The sequence below is a fragment of the Camarhynchus parvulus genome, chromosome 12 (genome assembly GCF_901933205.1).
Source record: "Camarhynchus parvulus chromosome 12, STF_HiC, whole genome shotgun sequence".
Lineage (NCBI taxonomy): Eukaryota > Metazoa > Chordata > Aves > Passeriformes > Thraupidae > Camarhynchus > Camarhynchus parvulus.
In genome coordinates, this window is record NC_044582.1 from 14,308,214 (window position 1) to 14,333,202 (window position 24,989).

The 24,989-nt window shown below is 46.1% G+C and overlaps 1 protein-coding gene across 25 annotated transcripts in view; it reads right to left on the reverse strand.

The window, feature by feature from the left end:
- The window catches only part of MAGI1 (membrane associated guanylate kinase, WW and PDZ domain containing 1), a 333,541-nt gene extending 324,624 nt beyond the window's left edge, over positions 1 to 8,917 (reverse strand). For all 25 annotated transcript variants that reach the window (XM_030957051.1, XM_030957038.1, XM_030957054.1 and 22 more), the window contains exon 1: positions 8,519 to 8,917. In XM_030957051.1, coding sequence (XP_030812911.1) covers positions 8,519 to 8,804 — 286 coding nt within the window. In that variant the 5' untranslated portion in view covers positions 8,805 to 8,917. The remainder of the gene's footprint in view (positions 1 to 8,518) is intronic.
- Between the last annotated feature and the right edge of the window lie 16,072 nt (positions 8,918 to 24,989).

Below are 24,989 nucleotides of genomic sequence, written 5' to 3' on the forward strand. Positions count from 1 at the left end.
ATCCTAATGGAATATTCAACAGCAAAGCTGCACCACTGAGTCACAGAATGGTTTTAGTTGGAAGGGACCTTAAAGATCATTCATGGCAGGGACACCTCCCACTGTCCCAGGCTGCTCCACACCCCATCCAACCTGGCCTTGGGCACTGCCAGGGATCCAGGGGCAGCCACAGCTTCTCTGGGCACCCTGTGCCAGGGCCTGCCCACCCTCACCCACTCAGCAAAGAATTTCTTCTTTGTGTCTTACCTAACCGTGCACTTTTCCAGGGGCATTGAAGTCATTCTCCCCTATCTTATCACTGCCCACCTTTGTAAAAAAGTCCCTCTCCAGCTCTCCTGTAAGGGCCAGAACAAGATGATGGGCTCCTGTGGGACTGCAGAAAACACTCAGGATGATGTTTTTAGAGACAGCCTCAGCATGAACAACTCCACTAGAGAACAGGGGAACCCTTCCCCAGCCCAAAGCTTTTGGTATCATTTGTGTATCTCCTGCTGCTCTCTCCACCTCTGCTCCAGCCACCCCTGGCTTCCCACCGGGCTGCAGGGAATTGCTCCAAGGCTCAGGAACCTCCACCTGTATCCCTGATGCTTACATTGCTAACTGGGAGCTGTAGCTGAGCCTTTGGGAAAGGAGGAGGATGGGCATGTTCCTGCTATTTTTAAGAAAAGCCATTTTGCAGTTATTCTGCAGCCCAGGTCCCCACCTGTCCGGTTCAGCCTGTTTGGGCACTCTCCTCTCTTATTCATCCAACAGCCTCTGAGACATCTGAGGCTGTCATCAGCTTGGTCTAACACCCACTTGGTGCAGGATCTGTACCACTGCAATAAGACAGGTTGAACATCAAAGTTGGGTTTTTTTTTAAAGCACACAATATCTGCCCAGCTTTGTTTGTGTTGAGGGAGTGGTTGGATTTTAGGCAGCTTCTTTTTCAAAGGCTTTTTGTTAATAACTAAATGAAAACCCCAGAGTTGAGGTTTTCCTCTTAAAACACAAGCCAGAGATTAAGGATATGAAGAAGTCAGTCTCTTCCCACTCTAATTGTACCGAGACACTGACTTGAGGGCTCCAAAATTACAGACGTGTAATCCAAGACAATGAACTCTTTACTGAGGGATTAGCAAACCATGCAAAACTGATTCCTTATTCAAATGCCTTGCAATTGTAAGGGCATCTGTTCCACTTTGCAAGTCATCCCAAAGGCTTTGTTTGTTTTGATTTCCTGTTCCATTATGAAGACAGGGCACTTTGCATTATTTTCACACCGTGTAGTAAGCATTATTGTTTAGTCTAATAAGGGACTGTTAATGAAATTCAATAAATATTTTTAAAACCTTATTTTTCTTTTAAGTCATGACACAAACCCTCACAACCATAAAAACTGGAACTGTCTTTAGCCAAAAGCCAAGTGTGTAAAAATGTAACCCAAAACATCAGGACCTGAAGGAAAAACTGTTTTGTTTCTCCAAGGTCTACTAGGGGCAGATAAAAAAAAAATCTGCAGGTTTAAATAATATTACTAACACAAAAAACCAATTAAGGTTTAAATAATATTATTAAAAATTAGTAATTTAATTAGTAATTAAATACTACTAAAATAATATTACTAAAAAAGGTTTAAATAATATTACAAACACAAAATAAACAATATTGAAATAAAATAATATTCCTAACACAAAATGATGCCAGAGTCAGGACTGACAGAATCATGATGCCATCATTCCTGCTTGTAGCGGTGGAATAGTTCTGGAAACCATTTAAAATGTCACAGGAGGAAGCGTGGATGGAGTGTGTGACCTTTGGAAACTGAAGGGTGGATCTCAACAAAAATATCCCATTTGCCCTGAGCCATACTGCTCCTGCAGGGCCAAGGGAGATGCTGGCCCACCTATTTGGTTCAGAAGGAAATGCAAAAAATTACCATTAAGAGGAAAAAAAAAATAAACATCCCAATCTGCCAACATACCAGTGCAATGCAAAAGCTGCCAAACTGCTCTGGAAGCAGCAGCCTCTTCCACAGCTCTCTCTCAGATCAGCAGATAACAGAATCTGGATGCCAGCCTAGGTTTGTGTCTGTTTCCCAACACCAGATCCTTGCAGGAAGCCCCAACCTTCAGCCATCTGATGCTGTGGGTCTCCTGTGCTGCCAGCTCTGAGCCCCTGCCTGTCACACCACAGCTACACTGAGGCAGAGACCAAACCACAGACTGAGCAAACAAAACACCAAGTGTCCAGAGACACAGAGGAAGTGATGCTAGTGGTGAAAATGGTGTGTCTGGTCCTGCAGGCTCAGCAGTGCTGTCACTCAGGAGCTGCTGCTGTCCCCATCCTGCAGGAGATGCCCCCGGTGACAGGGCAAGGGAGCAGAGAGGATCTCCAGGGATCACAGGGGGGGTGACCCAGCCCCGTGCCCTTGGTGCAAAAAGGTCACTTCATACTCGCTTTCTAAAAGGCAAAAATAAATCTTTTCCACAGCTGAGCTAGAGAAAAACTCTGGAGAAATATGGACCAGGAGGATCTGCATTTTGCTGCTGCAGGAATTGGGACAGGGAGGTGGAAGGAGCTCAGACAGGATGCAGAATTTGAGTACCAGCCCTCCAAGTACCACTGAGTGCTCACAGCAAGGATCCCTACACCTTCAGCTAACATTTTACCTCAAATTCTTCATAGTCCTTCTATAAATTCATGGCACTTGCTCTTACAGAACCACTACTCTGTGCTTTTCACCAAGAAATTTATGTCACTTGCAGCACACAAAGATCAAAACCAAATGCTTTGATTTACAAGTTCCAGTCAAAGTCAGAGGAAGTGTGAAAAAAGAAAAATACAAACACCTGAAATAACTAGCAGGCATAGCTCGTGTCTGGAGCTAAGCAAAGGAATGCAAATAAAAAACTTGGCCAATTATTTTTAAAAACCTCAGGAGAGGTCCCAAAGATCCTGTCCTTGCCCACAGCCCAGACCCTGCTAATGCAATAGAAAAAAGCCCTTGAGGCAGCAGCATCTTCTCAGCTTCCACATTACTTCAAACTGAGCCATGCTGAAATCTAATGAGAGAGGGCTCAAATCATCAGTTCTGCACAGCCACAAAAGTGCTGCTCTGAATATCTTTACACCTTAATGCAGCTGCCCTGGGGCAAATGTTTCCCTGTGCCAAAGGAGCAAGTGTGTTTCTCAGGCATCAGATCAAGAGATACAGGAACAGCCAGAAGAGATGCATGAATGATCACAGCCTGAGCTGAACCAGGAGAAAATGACAATCCCAAACCCAGGAATGCAAGGAGCTACTGCAGGTTTGGCTTTCAAACCTGTTAAAAAAAAAATCTTACATTTCTAACATGGAAGATGAATCTTAAATTTCATGATAGCAGGTCAATAATTCACTCATGCAGGAGTTGTAACTCGGTCTTAAAAACGTGGAACAACACGCAGGATGGTGTTAACATCTTATTTTGCAGTGATGTTGAATGACTGCTCATAATTAGACCATAATTGTGATTTAATTGCTCTGTGTTCTGACTGGCCATAAAGAGGGAGCCAGGAGTCCCATCTCAATGGGTGGAAAGATTAACTTCATTTTGGAAAGCATAGCCCCCTTTCATGCCATGAGAAGTATCACATTAACTCCTGGAAATTTATGTAACAGGCACAATGTGGCTTTTGGGCTCTCTGGCCCATCTCTGGGGTGCTACTCCATGGCTGGAGAGGACGGATGACTGCTCTGCCACAAGCAGGATCAACTTCTAAATGCTGGCAAGTTCTGCACTGTAAATTCAGGCACAGTCAAGATAAGGTCTTGCTCAAGGCAGTATTTTAATACAAGATATACACATTTCATGACTACTAAGTGCAGTTCTTTAAGTACTGCTTTAAAGAAAAATCAGCTGTACTGATTTGTAGCAAAATATGCTCCAAGTGACAAGAAGATATTCTGCTTTTTTTATTTTACATTTCGTTCATGACTACTCCAATTGTCAGAGTTGAAAACAGGCCTTATAAATCCCAAATACAAGAACATCTCTGAGGTGTTCAGATGGCAACACTTCTTTCTCTCCACTTGAAACCCACCTGGGTCCAAAAAGAATTTGGGTCAGATGGAAAAATGACTGAGAGAATTCACTGGCACTGAGCTAGCAGAGACTGGAGGAAAACACTTTCTGGAGCTTGTGTGTGATGCTGCAGAGGTAAACTAGGAACAGCAAGAGCTCACTCTCTAAACAGCCTCTCCCTTCCCTGGCCCAGAACATCACCCCCAAGCCCTGCTCCACACTCACTGCTGGGATTCTGCAGAACCAGGCTTGGGCACTGAGTGTGGGATGTTCAGCATCACCACTCACAAAGCGACACTCTGCTTCCCTGTGTGTGCTAAACCACCAAACACACAGGAATCTACAGATGCATCAACTCTTCCTTCTTTTTCTTAATAAATGTTTTACCAAAAAATCCCAAAATAACAAACAGAAATTGTCTCACAAGCTCTCTCAGGAAAATAAAGGAAAAATACTCAAATACCAGCTCACGGAAACTTTTTGAAAGAAGCTGGTTTTGTTCACATGAATTTATGTAACTGAGTTTAACATCTCATGTATAGCAGATGCCAGCCTGACATTGAAGCATTGAGTCACTGCACTGTATTTCAGGATTTATCTTAGGGTCGAGTTAATGTTTGAAAAGAAACAAATGCAGCCGATAGCACTGGGTAAACAGTGACTGTTTCTGCTTGGGATCATGCCTGCTCCTGTCTGCCCTGTACAGGGCTAAAAAAACCCCACAAGCACACAACTCCTCCCTTCCATGGGATCATCCCAGCTGCAAGGTCCTATCAAAATTATTAATTGCATAAACTGCTCTCAGCACCTCCTGGTTTCAAAGCAATAGGTCATTAGGAGCTTGGGATTCTGAGACTTTTTTAGGGAAGCAAAGCATTGAAATGAGAACTGCAAAAACCAATTTAATTTACAAGCATATTAACTTTGACAGTTTCCCATACCAAGCATCTGGCTTGGTGTGGTTTGGCACAGGTCATCAAACTGAGGAGCAAAAAACCTGGAAATCTCTCACTGAGGGAGAATGAAAACCCAGATACCCTTCCTCAAACAAACATGGTCTATTTTTTACAGATACAGTCTTAATTCTTCTCTTTTGGAGGATGGCACAACAAACTTCTATTGTGCTGGAATCTGTTAACCAAGATCCATGAGAAGCAATGGTGTGCCTGGTTTATACCTGATCTATCCAACGCAATCAATTATCAATTTATCAAAGTGAGCTATTTTCACAAAGGTGAAATATATTCAAGGAAGCTACAATATTCACAGTACAGCTGGGAAATAACTATGTTAAGGCAATGCCAGCTTTACACTAGAATATGTGACCACTGCTCCTATAATTCAATCTATTAATTCCATACTCTCTGACCAAGTAATAATAAAAATGCATTTATTAACTCCACAGAAGTTAATTGCCAATTTCATCAGAACTTCGGCACAGATGTAAGATGGAAACAGTCAGTCACAAAAGCACTACATGTTAACTGAGGTTTTTTCACACATTTGACAGTTCTGAAAGTTACAAAGACACATGGCAGCAAGATTCTTCCTCTGTCTCCCCCAAAACAGGCAACTACAATGGCACAGCTTTATTCTCAAAAGTAAAATGGATGGAGCTTTCCTTTCCTTTTCCCCTTATGCCCCCTTTTTTGGAATGACAAAAAAGGGGGCATAAGGGGAAAAGGAAAGGAAAGCTCCATACAAGTTCTTTAGCCTTCTTCACTCTTCCTCCCAGGGTAAGCAGAGGACCAAGAAATCCCATATGACCAGTATTAAATGCCAGTATTTCTATTAGGAGATTTCATAGAGGCTCCTCCTTTTGGTATGTACTTTTCAAACTTACCACTCACAAAAGCAAGAAAAAAAACCAAAAAACCCAAAAAAAACCCCAAAACAAACAAAAAAAAACCCCAAAACACAAACAAAAACCCATTGCAAACAAAAACAAAAAACCATTGCAAGCAAAACTGTAAATTTACAAACTCTGGTTGAATGACAAAGCCCATGCATGGCCCATTCCACCTACATTTCCATCCTCGTCTCTTTCACCAAGGGCAAGGTCAGAACCGTTATTTTCCCGCTCATGCTTGCAGATGACTGACTTATAGTAAATTTCCTGTTTTTCCAGCCTTGTAAATGTCATACAAAACAGACAGGCAATAAAATGTATACATTTCCAGGCTAATATTGCCCCAGCACTTCAGCACCAATCAGTTAGAAACTACGAACTGTGAGGAGGAGGAAAATCTGGGGAACTTTGTAAAAAGCTATTACGTTAAAAAAAAATCTGGGTAACTATGTAAAAACATGTTTGCAATCTTATCTGCACACTCCTCGGCTGTCTGCTCTAGTGCCACACTTTTCCTGTTGAATGACAGTTGCCATTCCCATCATCAGATTTTTAATCAACACAGAAGTAATGAATTTTAATTAAAATACTCTTCTTTTTCATGCTTCTGATTCTGATACATGAGGGAGAGCTGTGCTTTGCAAAGAGCAGCATGCAGATGCCAGGCTACCATTGACAGGCTTTCCAGACCACAAAAATACTTAGTGATTTTAAAAACCAAATATTTATTTCTATTCCACATTCTTGGCTAATAAAGCATTTCTTAAAAATATGGAGAAAGGAAAAAAAAAAAAAAAGAAACTACAACCCCACAGTAAGCAAGGGCTTGGTTCTCAGCTCTAGATGGGAACAGTGCAAGGTTTAAGTGCCTGACTCACAGAAAAGGGTTTTGAACCCTTTTCTCCCACTTTCCAGGTAAGCCCAACCAACACGCTAAAACTCAGCTCTCTGCCCGTTCTTTTGACCATATCCTGGAGCTGAGACACATTTACCACCAAGTTCTGTCATGTGCAGTTTATTCCCAGCACATGTTTTATTTATACTAACTCATGTTTCCAAAACAACAAAAAGTTTGATCACAAATTGTTTGGTTGGGAAGGGTTTTATACACACCTTCCTTCACCCACCAACACTGATCACATTGCAACACCACAAGCTGTATTTTAATACTTCTGCTAAAACAATCAGTATGTAAAAAAACCCTCTGCCTAATTTCCTCATACTTTTCTTCATGCTTTTCTCCCCCTCCCACTTGGGCAGGGAAACCAGCAGGCTGAGTTTCCCTCACCACTTCCCAGTGAATTGAAGGCAGCAGGGAAAACAGGCATTTGTTTAACAAAAACTGGGTATTTTGGGAGTTTGACAGTGTTTGCTGGAATATTGCTACTGAGTCCTGGAAGGGACTAACAAGTCACTGTGCTCTGGTGGCTCAGCTGTGGGGCAGGGGATGGAGGGGCAGTGCACAGGCTCCGCTCCACTCCGACACCATCGCTGGCATCTGCTCTGGCTCCGGAGCTTCCAAGGATGAAACAAGTGCCTGCAGCCCTTCATCTCAGCTCATCAGCGAGCCCAGGGACAAGACTTCAGGTGACAGTCCTGCCAGCTGGCCAGAAATTCTGTCTGCAGCTACCAGCTGGGCTGAACGAAGTACAGGGAAAAAAACCCTCGCACCACAAGCCAGAGCAAAACCCCCGCTTTTAGGATCCACACGTCTGGATGACAAATAAATCTTCCCCTAAGGAATCTCTTGGGCAACACGAGGAAAACTTCCCTTCCTTCCTGCACTTGGAGCTGACCTCGGGGAGCTCCTCCACCTCTCACACCTCCGGCTGTCCAGCTGCAGCCCTGCTCCTCCTGCCCGTCCAACCAGCCTCGGTGGCTGCGGCAGCACCAACAGCTCCTTGGCACTAAATTCAAGTCCTGTCCTGGAAATCACAAGCCCATTAGCCAGGCCTGTTAGCTAACCTGTTGAGCGACTGTGGAGTGTACACGAATGTGAAGTGGCGTCTTTTTAATCCAGCATAGGAGGACTCTTCCCATCCTCTTCCTCAGCCAAACAGGAGAGCTACCTGTGTGTTCCTTCACCTGTGCGCTGCAGGGCTGGCAGCACGGATGTGCCCTCACCTAGGGCAAACCAGGGGGAAGAAAGGTAAATCTGAGCAGCCTTTCAGACAGAGAGGGAAGATGCAGGAGGGTCCAAGCTTTTTCTTCCCACGCTGGCAGCCGGCAAACACACGCTGCACTTTCAGAACAAGACTCCACTCATCACTCAGCAGCTCCAAAGGATGCTCAGCTGCTGGAGGAGGGGATCCCTGCCCCAGTCCCCCAGCAGCGAAGCTACCTCAGCCTCTCCGAGGGTCAATCGGACACCGAGCTGCCCCGAACAAGCGCGGGTTCCCCGCAGGGAGCGCTGGCGGCTCCGCGGTGCCTTTGGGAAAGTCTCACGCAATTGCTCGCTGCGCTTAGCGCAGGGCAGGGACTGCGGGGCGGCTGCAGCCGGCTCCGGCCCAGGATGTGCCCGTGCATCATCAGTGCCCTCGCCGAAGGTGCGCACACGCGTGGCTGCCTCTGTCGGGCCCCGCGCGGAGCGAGTTCCCCCCGTCCCGCCACGTTCCCCTCGCACCTTGTCGGACGGCTTTCACCACGATGGGGTCCTTGCAGCTCCGGATCACTTCCAGCACGTCGTAGCGCGGCAGCCCCGACACGCGGACCCCCTGCACCTCCAGCAGCAGCTCGCCCTCGCTCAGCGCCGCCTCGCCGTCCCCCGCCGCCGCGCCCGCGTACGGGAACTCGCCGTGCTCCGCGCCGCCGAGCAGGGCGAAGCCCAGCTGCCCGCCGGGCCCGCGGGTCAGCGCGCACTGCCGCACCCGGCTGGACCAGTGGTTCTTCTTCTGCACCACCCGCGACATGGCGCTGCGCGTCCCTCCGCGCCCGCGGAGCGCGCTCGGCAGGTGCGCAGGGGGCGCGGACCCGCCGCCCGCTCAGGCCATCACCGCCCGCACGGCCCCGCGCCCGCGGGAGGGGCGCGCACCGCCTCCCGCCCGCCCCTCCGCGCCGTCCCTTCTCCCCTCTTATTAAGAAAAAATTCAATAAAATTAAAAATAATTTAAAAGCGCTGAAAAAGCAAATCCAGCAGCCGCGCGGTGTTGCCGCCTCTCTCCGCGGGCGCTGCGCGGGGCGCGGAGCCTTTCGGGCGATACAAAGCGCCGTTTGTTTTGTTCCAGTTCGGTCCGTCCCGCTCCGCCGCGCTCCGCGCCGCCGGCGCAGGCGCCCTGGCACGGCCCGCCCCGGCACGGCCCGGCCCCCGCCCGCTCCCCGCCCCCGGCACGGCCCGGCCCGGCCGGCGCGGCCCCCCCAACCCACGTGCGGCCCCGGCTCCTCCCCGCGCCCACCGACAACTTTCCCCAAGGGAGGAGTCCGTGCCCGCGCCCCCCGGGCCGTGGAGAGGGTGAACCCCCCGGTTGGAATCGTCTTTGCTCTGCCCCGCGGCACCGGAGATGCTCCAGGGGACGGGGGGCGGCAGATCTTTGCTTTCCCGCGAGGATTTCTACGATTTTCCCAGTTGCGAACCGCTGCGATCACTTCTTACCTTGCGCTTTCCAGATGGTTGTTACAGGAGAGGACACAAAGTAAAAGTCCTGAGGAAAAACTTGCGCAAGTTCGTCATTAAAATGGTATCAAAGTACTTGTGCAAGGCTGAGTGAAAGCCGCGCTCCTACTTTTCGTTCTCCATTCCGGTTTTTGACTGAGTGCTCGAATTTGAGACATTAATAATGTTTTCACATTGTCCTGTCCTCGCATAATTGTTTATTAGAAGCTGGATAGACTAATAGCGAGGTCTGGCTGCTGGGGAAAGGGACAGTCATCCATTTGTTTGTCCTTGGCCAAAACTCTTCAAAGTTACCCAGAACTGGTGCAAAACTCAAAAGGGGAAAATAAGTAAGAGTGCACGTACCAGCTGTCCCTTCCAGGTCATGCTCCATGCTTCCAAACCTGAAAGCCAGGCCTCATTTTGAGCAGTCTTATGCATGACCGAACCCCTTCCAGCAAGGAATTCGCTTGTCAGATGTGTGCGTGCCCTATTTTGCTGCTAATCGGGACTGAGAAGTGACACAGGGAAACAAAAGAGTCGGGTCTGGCTGCCTGTGCTGCCCTAATGTGTGCTCAGACGCTGCTGCCCGCAGACTTTCACTGCTGCCCGCGTTGCTTTTCCATCTCTCCTCTCCCCAGCCGAGCGTGTCCCGCGGTGATGCGCGATGCAAGAGAGACGGCAGCTCGGCAAGAATCGCTGCTCGGGGAAGGAGCTCAGCCAAACATCGTCTGCTGCCGGCCCAGCTGGTCAGCAGGCTTAGCTCACAGACCTGCGAGGTGGCCAGGGTCCTCTCCCTACCCTCGCATCTGTCCTGCAAGCAGCAGAGATGTCCTTCTCTTACCCCCTGCATTCCATCCTCCTTTCCCCAGCTGCAATCTCTCATCTGGCTGTCTTGCAAAGCTCCCATCGCTGCAGACACTGCCAGGAGCTGCAGTCCCCAGCCCGAGTGGCACAGCCACAGCCAGGCACGAGAAAGGCTTGGCCAATGTCACATAGCACAGCAGTGAGTCAGCTCCATCCCCTGTGCCTCAGGCACCTCTCTCCAGGTCTCCATGGGGAGCAGATGGGATTACCAGAGCTCAGGAAAGTCCTTCCAACAGAGGGGCAGAGCCTGCCCTCCTGGGTAGAAGTGGACTCATGAAGTTCAGTGTACCTGCTGTGTCTAGCACCCATTTGCTCCCAAGAAGTTTCTTATTTTCATATTTGTTTTCATCCTTAAAGCTGTGTTGATCCCTTATGTTTGAGCAGCAATAACTGCCTCACATCTGCTTTTCCTGGCTCAGTAACCAGCTGCCCCATTTGTCACTTTCAGGATGACAGCACACTTTTTATTGGGCCTTCACCAGTAAAGAGAGGATAGGTCATCAGGCTGGATCCTCTGGGCAATAAATGCTCCTGTAGACCCTACAGAACAGCAGTGTGGCTTATAGGGAAGGTTTCTCTCTCATCTGTGCACTGACTGATAGTTGTGTCACACACGTGAGCTCATGGTGCAGGGAGCCCCTTGTTCACAGCCCAGCGCTGGGTGTGACGTATTTTCATCACCATCATTTTGCAGGATGCCTTATGTGACAGCCCTGCTAAGTTAAAAATCATCTGGGATCCATGTGAACATCACATGAGCTGTGGTTGCCCTGAATAGATCTTACAGAACTACTCATGCCTCATGGAAAAATTTTTTGGAAAAGACTATTTAGAAAAATGAGTTTTGATAGTAAAATTTATGAGATGACAGACTTCCAAGGGCCCTTTTCAGTTTGCTTACAAACACTGCAACTGTGCTGAATGTGTGAGCTGTCCCCATTGTAATCCTAATGCTGTGCTCATGTCTGGGCCACTGTGTTCCCAAAATTGTTCTTGCTGATAACTAACAAAACCAGCAAATCTCAACCAGAACTTTATCTTGATTTTCAGATTTTCACTTCCATTTTTGTCCTGGACCAATTTCCTACCACTTTATTGCCTCATTGCATCCAGGTGGTCAATCTGGATTACCGCAGATCCTGGAAGCTGGCACCACTTTTAACAGCTCAAATACAGCCAAGGTTTTTTGTTGTCCTGATTGCTGACTCTGTGACTGCCCAGCACCTCACTGCTGCAAGGAGATTATTCCAGGGCACAGCTGCTCCAACCACCTCTATTAGAGGGAGCTCTTGGTCAGGCTCTAACAGTGCTGAGCCCTTGACCCACGGCCGGGCTGCTCCTGCCCAGAAGGGTCCCTGACACCAGCTGGTGGGTTATTGGGTGATTACTCCATACCAACCTGGCATTGCAGTTCATTGCAGAGCCTGGCCTCTCTCCCAGGGACAGTGGTCCTGCCTTTGCAGGGGATGGATTTAATGATTAACAGACTGTCCTCATCTCTGACAACTGCAGTTCTAATAATGACACTCTCCTTTTTGTGAGGGTCTCCAAGTGCTTAACAAATAGCAATTAAGGAATCTTCAGAGGGCACCAACCTGGGGAGCAGCTGGACATTAACACAGGGCAGGGAGAAGCTCAGGGCACACTCCTCACCTGAGGATGCCTCACTGCAGCCATCCTACCTCACCTGCAGCAACTGCTCCAGCCTCATCTCCTGCAGGTCTGTGTGCTCTTTACCAGCTCACAGCCCATGACAGCCCTGTGAAAACTGATTTAGGTGGGCTCAGACCTTTAAGCAGAGCCTGATTCCATTGCTCTTTTTCCTGCAGTCGCTCTGGCTCATGCATTGGCAGCTGCTAATTTGTCAGGATGAGAAGGCCGATCTTTCTTCCTCCTTCAGAAGGTGCTCTGCATGCTTTAGGCCCTGCTACAAACACACAACAGCTCAAATGGTTCTTTCAAATAGAATATTGACCCATGATCTTGGTCTCAAACATCTCTGAAATTTCGTGCTGTGTCCTGGATTCTAAAATGGGTCAAAGCTCCCCCAAGCATCAACTCATTCTCTCAGGTTTTCTGCTGAAATTTGAGGAAACCACAGTTTGACTTTTTTTGGAATGGAAAACCATGTCTAGTCACTGAGAATGTTGTGGGTTTATGGCAGTTCACAGCCATGTACTCCCACCAGAGAGCATAAAGAAAGATGACAATGATTAAGACTACAAATGAAAGTACAGCTTATTTAATACAGCAGAATTTATTCTTAGTTTCCAGATAAACCCCAAACCTTTGCTATCATGGGCCTCAAGGCTTTGAAAGCCTGAGAACATAGAACCTGGGAAAAAAAGAAGAAAGACTTTAAACAAGATCCAGTTTCTCAGACATTGAAGTTCCCTGTGGGCACACTCACACTACCAGAATCTGTCAGTAGGAAAGCCATGCATTGTGGTTACTTCCCAAACAAGAATTGTTTTTATAGCAATCCCACTTAACTCTTATTGGAGGAGAATTTTCTGTGCAGCATCCAGGCTGGTGCTGCTCCCTGGTAGCAAGGAGGAGATGGGCTGGTGCTGCTTTGAGTCCTGGCAAACATTTCAACAGAAGACCCAACTCCAGGTGCTGAACAAAATCTGTATTTACAGCAAACCTTCCAAGCGTCAGGACATGAGAAGCTCTGGTTAAAGCCACTGACCAGCCAGCACAGACAGGTCCTGCCTAAGCTCAGGGACAGGGCTGGGCCAGCAAACTCCATCCCAAAAGGCAGCCCCTTGTGCAGGACAGTTCCAGCCTCCTGCAGCCATCCAGGGCTGGCTCAGAGTGAGCCTGTGACCACAGGATGCTGGGGAGAAAAAGGAAACTCGCCCCTTAGTGGGACTTCATGTCACCTTCCTGTACAATTTATTTCAATAATATCACACATAGTGGAATATAAAGCTGAAGATCAATCTCATAACCATATTAAGACACTCTGGGGTGTATTTTATAGCACCATTAATATACTTCTTGGGTGGTTAAAGTCACCCACAGCATAAATTAATGGCTCCATAAAACATGCTCTGTCATATCCTATGGCTTAAATAACACACAATAGGCTGGGGATGCTGGGATGTGGTTGAGCTTATTGGGTGGAAGCAAAGGGTCAGAGTGACCACCTGGAAGTGAGGATGCCAGCCTCAGGGGGCCCAGTCATTTTTAAAAAGCAAGATTCTAGAGAATCAATTACAAATTGTAGATTTCATTAACTTTCATTTGCACTTGTATTCCCAGGTTTATTAATTTCATTCAGGCATCTCTTCCCTGCAGAATCTGCTCTGTTCCAGGGTAGGATTGTTGTGGGTGGGGCTGTTTGGCATGGAGGGAGCCAGGCTTGGAAAGCTCTGAGGTCTGGCACAGAGCAGGCAAAGCCTCTTGGTTAGAGCAGGGATCACACTGGCTTTGCAGGGGAAGCTAAGCCTGCCATATGTTTCCACTTTCTGAAAGAAACTTGAAGGAAATGTCAATGCAGTGTCCATTAGGGACAGATTTTATTGGGGTGGAGGTCCCCCATACCCACAGGAGTATTTCCAAAAAAAAAAAAAAACAGATAAATAAAAAAAAACTAAAAATTTAAAAAAAAAATAAAAAAAAAAAAAAAAAAAATAAAAACCCACAAAAACAAAATAAAATTAAAAAAACAAAACAAAATAAAAAAACAAATTTAAAAAACAAAATAAAAACCCCCAAAAAACCAAAATAAAAAAACCCCAAAAAACAAAATTTAAAAAACCCAAAAAAACAAAATTTAAAAAAAACCAAAAAAACAAAATAAAACCCCCCAAAAAAAAATTTAAAAAAAACCAAAAAAAACAAAAAAAAAACCAAAAAAAAAAATAAAAAACCCCAAAAAAACAAAAAAAACCCCCAAAAACCAAAATGAAAAAACAAAATGAAAAAAACAAAATGAAAAAACCAAAATGAAAAAACCAAAATGAAAAAAACAAAATGAAAAAAACCAAAATGAAAAAAACAAAATGAAAAAAACAAAATGAAAAAAAAAATGAAAAAAAAAAAAAAAAAAAATGAAAAACAAAATGAAAAACAAAATGAAAAACAAAATGAAAAAAAAAACAAAATGAAAAAAAATGAAAAACAAAATAAAAAACAAAAAAAAAAACAAAATAAAACAAAAACAAAATAAAAAAAAAAAAAAAAAAAAAACAAAATAAAAAAACAAAAAAAAAAAAAAAACAAAAAAAAAAAAAAAAAAAAAAAAAAAAAAAAAAAAAAACCAAAAAATAAAAACCACAAAATAAAAAACCACAAAACCAAAATAAAAAAAACAAAAATAAAAAAACAAAAAAAAAAAAAAAACAAAATAAAAAAACCAAAATAAAAAAACCAAAATAAAAAAACCAAAATAAAAAAAAAAAAAAAAAAAAAAAACAAAATAAAAAAACCAAAATAAAAAAACCAAAATAAAAAAAACAAAAATAAAAAAAAAAAAAATAAAAAAACCAAAATAAAACCAAAAACAAAAAAAAAAACCAAAAAAAAAAAAAAAAAAAAAAAAAAAAAAAAAACAAAAAAAAAAAAAAAACCAAAAAAAAAAAAAAAAAAACAAAATAAAAAAAAACAAAATTAAAAAAAAAAAAATAAAAAAAAAAAATAAAAAAAAAAAAAAAAAAAAAAAAAACAAAATAAAAAATTTTCCTATCCTTTCTTGACCATGATCAAGCTATAGAGGAAGCAAATTCCTCCTCCTAGTCTGGTGGGTATTGGGTCTCACTAAGTCACGTTCTTCCCCAGGAATTTTGCTTTGCTATTTTAATGTCTCCACATGAGTTACCAATAGGCACGAGCTGTGTCCTGCTAAGGTAAGCTATCCCAACTCACCTGTCTCAGCTGATAAACCTCCACTTCTCTGCTTCTGCTGGCTGAAAAAGAAAAGGGCTCACCTCTGATTTGTGCTGCAAGAGCTCAGCCCAGCTGCCCAAGGCACCAACACTCACCCAAACTCACTTCAGCTCGAGAGCCTCATTCTCTCCTCCTTTCTTATCATCCTTGTTCCCTCTGCAGATACAGAGCGAGCCTCACTGTATCCTAAAACTCCATCCCTGCTCTGCTGAGGCTCATGGAGATGCTGCTCCCTGTCCTTCCCCTGTTGCCTCACCTCTCCAGTCCTCTTCTTTCTATTTTCTCTATGTATTTTCAACACAAAACTTGCTGTTCATTCCCCCTAAAAATCCTGAGAACTAAAGCTGCATCAGGAAAGATTTCTGCTTTAAGTCTTTATGGAGCCATAAAGAAGAGGTAAAGTCTTCCCTTTTCAAACATGCTGCATGCTGAGTAAGTTGGTAGTCCCTTGAGGTGGATGTGTATTAAAGTCTAATGGCTTAAATATGGAAAAAGATCAGGAAGAAAAAACTAGGAATAACCCATCTCTCCCTATAGCAAAGTCTGGTCCAAACAACTTGAGTGGAGTTGTCAATTTCATGATTTGATTTGAAAATAAAACTAGCCTCAAAGGCTCAGCTTCCCAAAACTAACTGGCACATCAGTGCAGTATCTTGTCCACCAGCTCCACCTTGAAGGGGTTTGTTTTTCTCGAAAGTAAAGAATCAATACACAGAATATCAATAGTAATTCTGTATAAGGAATAAACAGCAAAAATACCTTTTCCCTCATAAAAACACTGAGTTGAGAAAAGATTTCTGTAATAGAGAATTGATTTCATCCTCACAAAAGGTTTGTCCAAGTACTTTCAGCAAGATTAAAAGAAATAAAAAGGTAGTAGTAAGGCAAATGATGGGACAAGCTGAAGGTTTGGAAAAGGAGTCCTTTGGAGCAGTATTGATATGCTGTTCCTTCATGGTGAAGAGTATCTAGGAGATCCCTCTCTGGGTCAGAATTACAATCCTGGCAAAAGGCAGAAGAGACAAGGCAGCAACAGACAGCACAGCCTGATCCTGCAGCCATCTAGGGCCTGGCTGTACTCTGCTCCTGAGAGTAATTTACAGGCATCAGACAAGCCACATGTGTAAGGCTGAGCACACACAAATATTCTCAGGGCAGAGCCAATTAGCACACCACGAGACATCACTCTGTGATTTGGAAGATACACAAACCCCATCTTGCTTTTTGAAGCAGCGAAGCAGAAGAATTCGTGGCGGTGTCTGATGCAGAGACATCCCCGATCAACTTCCTCCTCCCTGGTCCCACAAGAAATTCTTGATGTTAAAGCAGCCTCTACTGCACATCTGAGCTGGGTCCAACAAAAGCAGCAGCTTTGATGTGAGGCACTGCCCCACCATGCCTTGCCCCCTGTGGAAAGATTCTCATCATCATTGCTATTTATAGAGAATAACAGCCAGCAGCCTTGGCTGGGACAAGCGGCTCCCAGGGCTAACCCGGCCGAGCATAAAGGGAGATGCTCCTTTTCTCCAGACAGCTCCAAAGAGGGATTTGGGGCCTGGGAGCAGGTCAGCTGGGATTGGGATTCCTGACTCCCTGCCTGCTGTCTAATATTAGCTGGCATTGTCTCCCAGCCCATCTCGCCGCTCTTTCACACGAACCGCAGCCCGAATTAGCGCGTCTCACTGCATCCTCTGCCAGCCCATCCCGAGTGCTAAACCACTCAGGGGCTCAGCAAACATCCTGGGAACAGCTCTCACTGAGTCTATGTGGGCTCAGTAGTTCCTGCAGCGTTGTTTGCTCCGTGTTTTCCAAGCATCATCACCAAAGTATGATGGGCTGTATCCTGGAGCTGGCATCGCTCCCCAGCGCAGACAGGGATGAAAATCAGCTCTGCTGGGAACCAGCTTGGGGAAGAAATGTTAACAAATGAGCTCTGGTGGCAAATGAGCAGGCCAAGGAGAAAGCAGCAGCACATGCCAGCCTCCTCAGAGTGGTATTTACAAGTTCCCCAAATTTCCTTCCCAGTGCTGCATTCAGTGTGGATGGGCTGATGGGTTTTTGTCTGCCACACGAGCTTCTTGTGCCCTCCAGCCACAAGATCGGGGCTGTCCACAAAAACACCCAGCTCTCAGCACAAGGGACTGGGGCTAACGGGGTTTCAAACCAGTGCCCCCAGCAGTTTTGGTTGGCTTAGAGTCCATCTCCTCCTGCTAGCAGGGGCTGATGGCATTAATTTCCACTAGGCTCATTAGGCTCTCTGGAGCAAGGCTTCAAACAGAAACATGCCGGGGAATCACATCAAATCCTGTCTTTGGGTCACACAGCACATAGCCCAGGTGAGGGACTGCTTGCAGGGCACAGAGCAGCAGGGAGAAGATAAAGAGGGGGTCGTGGGAGAGTCTGTGCCCCTGAGCAAGCAGCCAGCCAAGTCACAGGACTGGTTTTATAAGGTGCATGCAGAGTTTTGGACAGCAGCTATTGAAAGACAAGCAAGTCATTGAATATTATCCCTTTCTGGCAGCAAGATGAGTGCAGTCAATTAGCTGTAAAATCTGAATCATGTCCCTGGCAGGCAGGCTCGGAGAGGAAGCAGCTCCACCTTCCTGCTCTGCCCACAGAGGTCACGGCATCCACTGCACAGCCCTGCCAGACCTGTCACAGGCAGCCGCCGCAGCAGGGATAAATCAGGATATTGCTCCCATCACACAGCAGGAACAGCTCAACTCCCAGTCCTCAGCATGACGTCATGGAGGCTTTCCACAGCCCCAGGACCACTGCAGAGAAGCCTGGGCAATAAATCCATCCCAGCAGCACCATGTATGGATGGACACCATCTCTCCATACATCCCTCAACACCCTTTTACTGCCAGGCTCATTTCTTTTCTTTATTGCTGTAGAATAAAGTCTTAAAACTCCTGACTTGAATCAAATGAGCTTTTAGGTGAAGATCCAGATCCATGGAAAGAGAATTGTGTTGTACAATGACAGACACGGTCCACTGACCAGCAGAGATCCAGAACTGGGAAAAACAAGAGCTCCTGCAGTGAATTACTGGCTCTTGGGAGCTGTTGCTCCCCAGTGAGTCTTTGGAGACAACATCTGAACCAACAGTTGTGTTTGCAGCTCTGTGCTGGCTACAAATCCACTCCTGGCATATCTGTTCCCAGTTTCCACCTCCCATATGTGTCACTAGGTCCTGGATCCAGCCTTTCCGGCTGGAGATGAATCATCCTCATCCTCCTCAGTGTGGTGGGGATTAGACCCAAGGCACATTAGCAAAGTGGAAGGCTTGCCTTGGACCAGGGCCAGTTTCAGCATGTCGATAATTTATAAAAACACGTTGCTCTCCAGCCAAGCAAGTTTCAGTTCCTAGATGATTCAGCAGCAGAGGTACAAGGAAATATGGATGTGAAAAGTCCCCGAAGGAATTTCTGTATAATTCTGCATTGAAATAAAAAGCCCTGAGACCAGCAGCAGAATAGAAATTGGGAATTAAGGATCATTCCTTCTGTGCCTGCAGGGACTGCTAAAAGCTGGAAAATTTTTAGTGGAGTTTCAGAGCAGGAGGGAAGAAAGAGCAAAGGCAGAAATCAAGGAGGTTGAAGACTCTGAGGTGGAGAAGGAAGAGAAATACAGTTCCTGGTTTTGTTTTGGCCACTTTGCACCAGCAGCAACTTTGTTGTCACTAAAAACATGAAAATCCTGTGGGCAGGTAATGGGAAAATTGGAGTGAGAAACCTCTAAAAACACATTTTCAGAAGGCAGCCTGGAAAATGGGAAGTATAAAGAGCCAGGGACAGCTCCAAAGCCCATCTGAGCACTTTGGGTTTTGGATGTGATCCATGTCTATTTTAAAAAAGAATGAGAAAAGAAAATATAAAAGGAAAAGTACCACGTAACTGCCCAATGTAAATTAATTCCTGAAAGGGCATGGCAAGCCAAAAATGAATATTTCATCTCTTCTGACCTCTTTCAGTTCATTATCCTAATTGTGAGCTTCAAGACCACAGTAGCATTTCTCTGCATGCAAAATCAGCAGGGATGGAATGGCACAAGGAGTAACAACACTCCTGAACAGATTCCAGTGGGAGATGGAGTGGACTAAGAGCTATAAAATCACTGCAATAGCACAGAGTAACTTCAAATGGGGTTACTGAACAAACTCTGTTTGCTCAGAAACACTTTCCACCAGAGAGCACAACCCCCACTCCTTCCTTTCATCCATTGGCTCTAACACCACTTGCCCTGAGATGCCCAGAAGTGCTTTGCAAGGTCAAGTGGCCATTTCTGAGCAGCCTGAGCCAATGCTGGACTCGCACCACCTCATGCAGAGCAGTCTCTTCCCCTCAAGAGATGTTTTCCAGCCTGCTCCTGGCAGAAACCCCGCACTCACCTGTGTGCAGCTTGGCAGCCTCCCCACAGTTCAGAGAGAAGCTGCTCAGCATCCTGCAGCATGCAGCCCTGGCACAAACCCAGCCCTGTCTCCCTCCCCGACCTGCAGCACACCTGCCTGCCTCCAGCACTGCTGGTTCTCCACATAAGCAGCAATTTAATTCTTCTTTTCATAAAGAAAATCCATTCATGTTTTACTGGGCAGCAGCACAGACCTCACCATCCATCCTCACACCCATGGGAGTCCCACCACAGGTTCCCTGACAGTCAGGACTGGCTGCTGTGCTCAGACTGTTGGAATTCCCTGTGTTTTAACTTTTGCTGGCTTTAATTGCTGCTCAGCACTGACATTTCCAAAGGATGCTTCTTTGCTCTTTTTGTGTAGAGCCTGTTTGTGCTCTTTGTGTGCTGCCATCTCTTCCCTGGAGCCCTGGCTAATGAATGCAGCATGCTGATGACCCCTCCATTATAAATAGTTTAATATTTTTAAATAAATATGGGCTGGTGCCATGATTGTGTGGATATTTCATCCAGCCTGCAGCACAAGGAGCTGGCACTGACAATGGCAGCCGTGGCTTTATTTGTCATTCTGTTGCTTGTTTGCCATGGAAAGCAAGGGAAGGGGCTGGGGTGTAACACAGAATAGAATAACACAGCAGCAGATGTGTTATTCCAAGTGTATCACAAGGAGCTGCTCCTCATCCCAGCACAACAGATGAATGCAATAAAGAGAAAACTTTTAAATTGTTATTTGCTTTCTTGAAGCTACAGGGCTGCATGATTATTAGCTGAGCCCCAGAGTAAACCAGAGGAAGGTACATGGGGGGAATTCTGTTATATTATGCTTCCACTGTGTTGCAACAGAATTAACACATTAGCTTGACATGTTGCTGATATAATTTATTCCTAATTTCAGACTAAAATTTATCCTAAGCAGTAATATTAAAAACCAAACCAATAGCAACCAAGGAAAAGGGAAAGGTCAAATTTTTCAACATGTTAATTAAGTTTTCAGCCCATCAACTTCTGTTGTCCTAATTTCCCTTCTTTCCTTCTGGGCGTATCTGGATTTTTGCTATATGTAGATCATGTGGGTTAGATCTAAATTTGCTTGTCCCTCACAACCACTTCTCAGGCAGTAAAAACCTCCTAGAAAGTTCACCCAATGGTACCCAAGGATTGCCTTCACTCCCAGGTGGCAGAGAGCCAGGACTGATTCTCCACAACTTCCACTCCCAGCCCACGGTTTTACCAAGGCATGGGGTGTGAACAGGGACTGCTGCCAAGGCAGTGATTTACAGCAGTGCAATCCATCCCCATGGACAAGGAGGAGCAGTGATAGCTGATACCAGCTGTTCCCCAAATGTTCCCACTGAGGAGCCAGCTTCTGCACTTAAAAACCCAGCTTCCACATTGGAGAAACCTGCTTCTCTGGCTGCAAGCCTCCTCCTGCAGCCAGGCATCCCTCAGGCTCATTGTGCTGCTGCCTTCTTGCTAGACACCTCTCCCTGACACCTGCTTCCCTCAAGGGGGAAAAGTGTGCACAGCCAGACCCAGAAATGTGCCCTCCTGCAATCCTCCCAGCTCAGATAAGCACTTTTCCCTGCCAAACACTCATCAGGGCTCCAAAGTGCCAAGTCCAAGCCCTGTCAGCCTTTCTTCTTATGAGCCCAGCCCACTGGAGAGCCAGGCATGGTCCTTTGCCATGGAACAATTGGACAGCCTCTTGCACATGGATGGGGAAGGGAAGGTCAGGATTATTTTAAGTGACTTTGCTCTGAGATTAATGAGGAGGCAGTCTCAAGCTGTACCCAACCTCTTGGTTGCTATTTCTGGCTCTCTCCTCCCTGTGCAGCTTCTTTCAGTGGTGGTGTCTGCCACAGCACTGCAAGGGAGGTGCCTCTGCACGCCCCAGGCCTCATCACCATTTCATTTACCCCTGAAATGGGGAGTGCTGTGCATTAAAATACCACCCTGGCATGGCATGGGCTGTGCCTGCAGATGTTAGGAAGGGCAGGGTAGCTGGGTGCCCTCAGGAGGAGCAGGAAACAGCCACCAGCTCTCCTGCCACAGCTTTTGGCCTTAAAGAGGAAAAAAAAAACACATAACAAAGAGACCCTTCCAAAAACTCAGCTTTGCAGAGATCAAGGTAACACCTGCCTAAGCCCAGAGCTTGGAGTGTGTGCTGAGCTCAGGAGCAACAGCAGAGAGGTACAATTACCTAATTGCCTCTAAACTGTGCCATTTATTAAGTGTTTTGCATGGTGCCAAGGCCTCTGGAAGAGACAGTCCTTGCCCTGAGAATCTCCCCCCAGGCCACCCTGCCTGTCAGGCTGGCTCCCAGGAGCCAGGGGGTGACAGTCCTTGGGGACCCATGGTCCCCACACTGCCTGCCTTTCCTTCACTCTCTCCTCTGCTCCCAAACAGCCAAACACTTGCATTGGTGATGGTTCACTGACTGCCTGAATTTTTATATATTTATATAAAATAATCAGAAGTGCCCCATAGATTTAAAATTCCTCTGTGAGACAGGGTGGGCATGAGTGCTATGTTATTAACCACTGGAAAAAAAAAGCTGAGAGGATTCATTAAACAAGAGGAGAGCTGGGAAATAAACCATTTCCCCCATAGTTTCTGAACAACTGCAGTTCACAAAACATTAAATTTCTAATTATAAGCCCAGGAAGTTTTAATGTAAAAAAAGTGACTTGTGAAACAAAGTATGGGTTTTTCTGCTCATTAAAACATCCCCCGAGTAATAATTTCTTTGCCCTTAATGCTGAACCTTAAGGTTTTCACAGGTAAGTAGGTAATTAACACAATTCTGGTTCAGCTACACAGCTCTGGCAGTAATGGAGCTGGTTCTGCTGGGTGCTGGGCTCCCCTCTGGGTAACAGCAGCAGGGGCTGGTTATCCTGGGGTGCTCCTGGGAAAAGGCATCCTTGGAAAAGGATTTCACACCAAAATACATGGGAAACAGAGGGCCAAATCCCTGAGGGCATCACTTTCCCAGTGGGAAGCAGCAGCACTTACGCTCCTGCAGATGTGCCCTGAGCACACTATTCTGCTCTCCAAGCAGTACAGACACCAGCACAGGGTAAAAAGCCTTCCTGGCAAGGGGGCTGGTGGTGACACACAGCTCTGGGCTGGCTCAGAGCAGTTGCCTGCTCTGTGGTCCATGCCAGAGAGGGGTTCTGTGAAGTCAGCTCTGGGGTGGGGAGGAGTGAGGCTGTCAGGCAGGTTTGGATCCATGGGGAGAACGAGTGCCATTGTTACCAGGCCCCCTGAAACGACTTCTGCAGTGCAGGGGTTGGACTGAGCCCTCTTAAAGCAGATTGGGAATGTCAATGCTGGGAACAAGTCAGGCAACCTCAAACAGCTTCAGAAGAGACATAATTCCATTACATCAAACCAGTCCCCTTTATGGTACCTTGAAGCCCAAGGCATGTTTCATTTTAAAGGCAAGGGCTTTCTGCATTTTACCAGCTTTATGCACCTCACCAGGGCCAAGCAAGACTTAACACCAAGATCACCTGCCTTCCATCCCTCCTGGGCTGACTGACAGCCACCCTTCCCTTTGCATTTCAGTCCAGGTTCCCTGCATTTATCACAACAAGTGCAGCCATATCTGCAACCACAACCAGCACAAGGCAGTAAAGCTGGCAGCACCTTCCTTTTCATGTGGGAAACAAATCTCCCTCTAATGCACTGCAGCCTTCTGACCCTCCAGCCTGGAAACAGGACCATCAGGAGCAGGAGGCCCAGCAGGCAGAGCCCTCCTTCAGCCCTTGGACTGAACCCAAAGCCACCTCTGCCCATGGTCCATGGCCCAGCTGCAGCAGCAGGACCTTCTGCGAGAGGGACCCCAGCCCCACAGCACCACTGTCTGCCCCAGCCACGGGGGACTCTGGCTCACCTCTCCTGACCCAGAGGCTTCTCAATTGCAGGGTCCCACCTAGAGCTGGGCACTTCGCTCATGTTTGCTCCAGACCACCCTGAGTGGAGGTGTCAGGTCCCCCCAGGGCAGCTCCATCACCCCAAGCTCTGTGGGAGCAATCCCTGAGTGCTTGTAACAGCAGATTTCCTACACAGTAGGAAAAGCCTCCCACTTCCAGTAACCAAGTCGCTTCTCCCTGAAGTTTTGGATGAAAAATAAGATGTAAAACCAAATTATCCACTGTTTATGTACATAATTCCCTGTGCATCTGGATAAGAGCATGCCTGTGGCCTCTTTATGCTGCATCTGATTCTCATTAGGTGCTTGTGATGCCTTCTTGATAAGGTTTTATTGCTCCCCTTGACACTCTGAGCTATGCTTGGGCTCTTTATTCTCTGCAGCTGCCCTGGTGTGGCCAAGGACTGCCCAGTCCAGTCTGAGCTGATCCACCACAAGCTCTGTCAAAAAACAGCCCTGGTGCTGAAGAACTAGAAATAAAGACAGAGCTCCCCAAAGTTAATTTTGTGACTTGGCTGCTGGGGCTTTGCTTGCAGTAACTGAGACCAGAGCAGGGGACAAAGCAGAGGCAGAGCCTGTGCGTGGCCTGGGGCAGCACAACAGCAGAGCAGCCTTCCTTTGCACCAGGCCAGGCTCTGGAGGGATTCTTTAGCAGCTAAACTTTGCATGACTCTGTGGGCAATGCTCCAAGAAAAGGTATTTTGCAAATATATTTTTCTTTCTGTGAATTACCCCACTCCTCACTCTTCTTATCCACATACAAAAGCAGATTGCAATCTATTCCTGGGTGAGCAGGTAAGAGACACAAAGGGAATTTGGCTGATTGAGTGTTAAGACTCATCTCAAGCAATTTTAGTATTGTGTTCTTCAGAATCTTGGTTTGACCAGAGAATTAATGTTCTGGGATATGCACAGAAGTAGACCAATTTCTTTCCTATCATTATTGTCACCTTCAATTGAGGAGAACATTATCAGATATAGCCTTTGATGCATATTAGAAACATCCACCTGGACAGCATTCCTGTTTGTAAAATGCAGATTAACCTTGCAGTAAAAATCCCTACAATAATCAGCAGCAGAAAGGTTTAACATACTTAGAGATTTCTTCCACTGACAAAGGAACAGGAGAACTACAGATTTACCCTAAACTGGAATTTATGGCAACCCTACAAAAGCAAGTAAACAAGAAACACACAGACAAAAAACTCACAAAACAACCAAAGTCAGCAGTTTTTCATGAGCCACTGAGATATCTTGGCAGCCCTGATTTTCTTGTAGTTTCCAGTAACCAGCTCTTGTGAACAAGGGAGTAAACCAAAACAGCAACAACAAAAAAAACCCAGTTCCTTACCACCCTTGTGGCTTATGGGAGTTGAAATTCAAGAATTTCCAGGAACA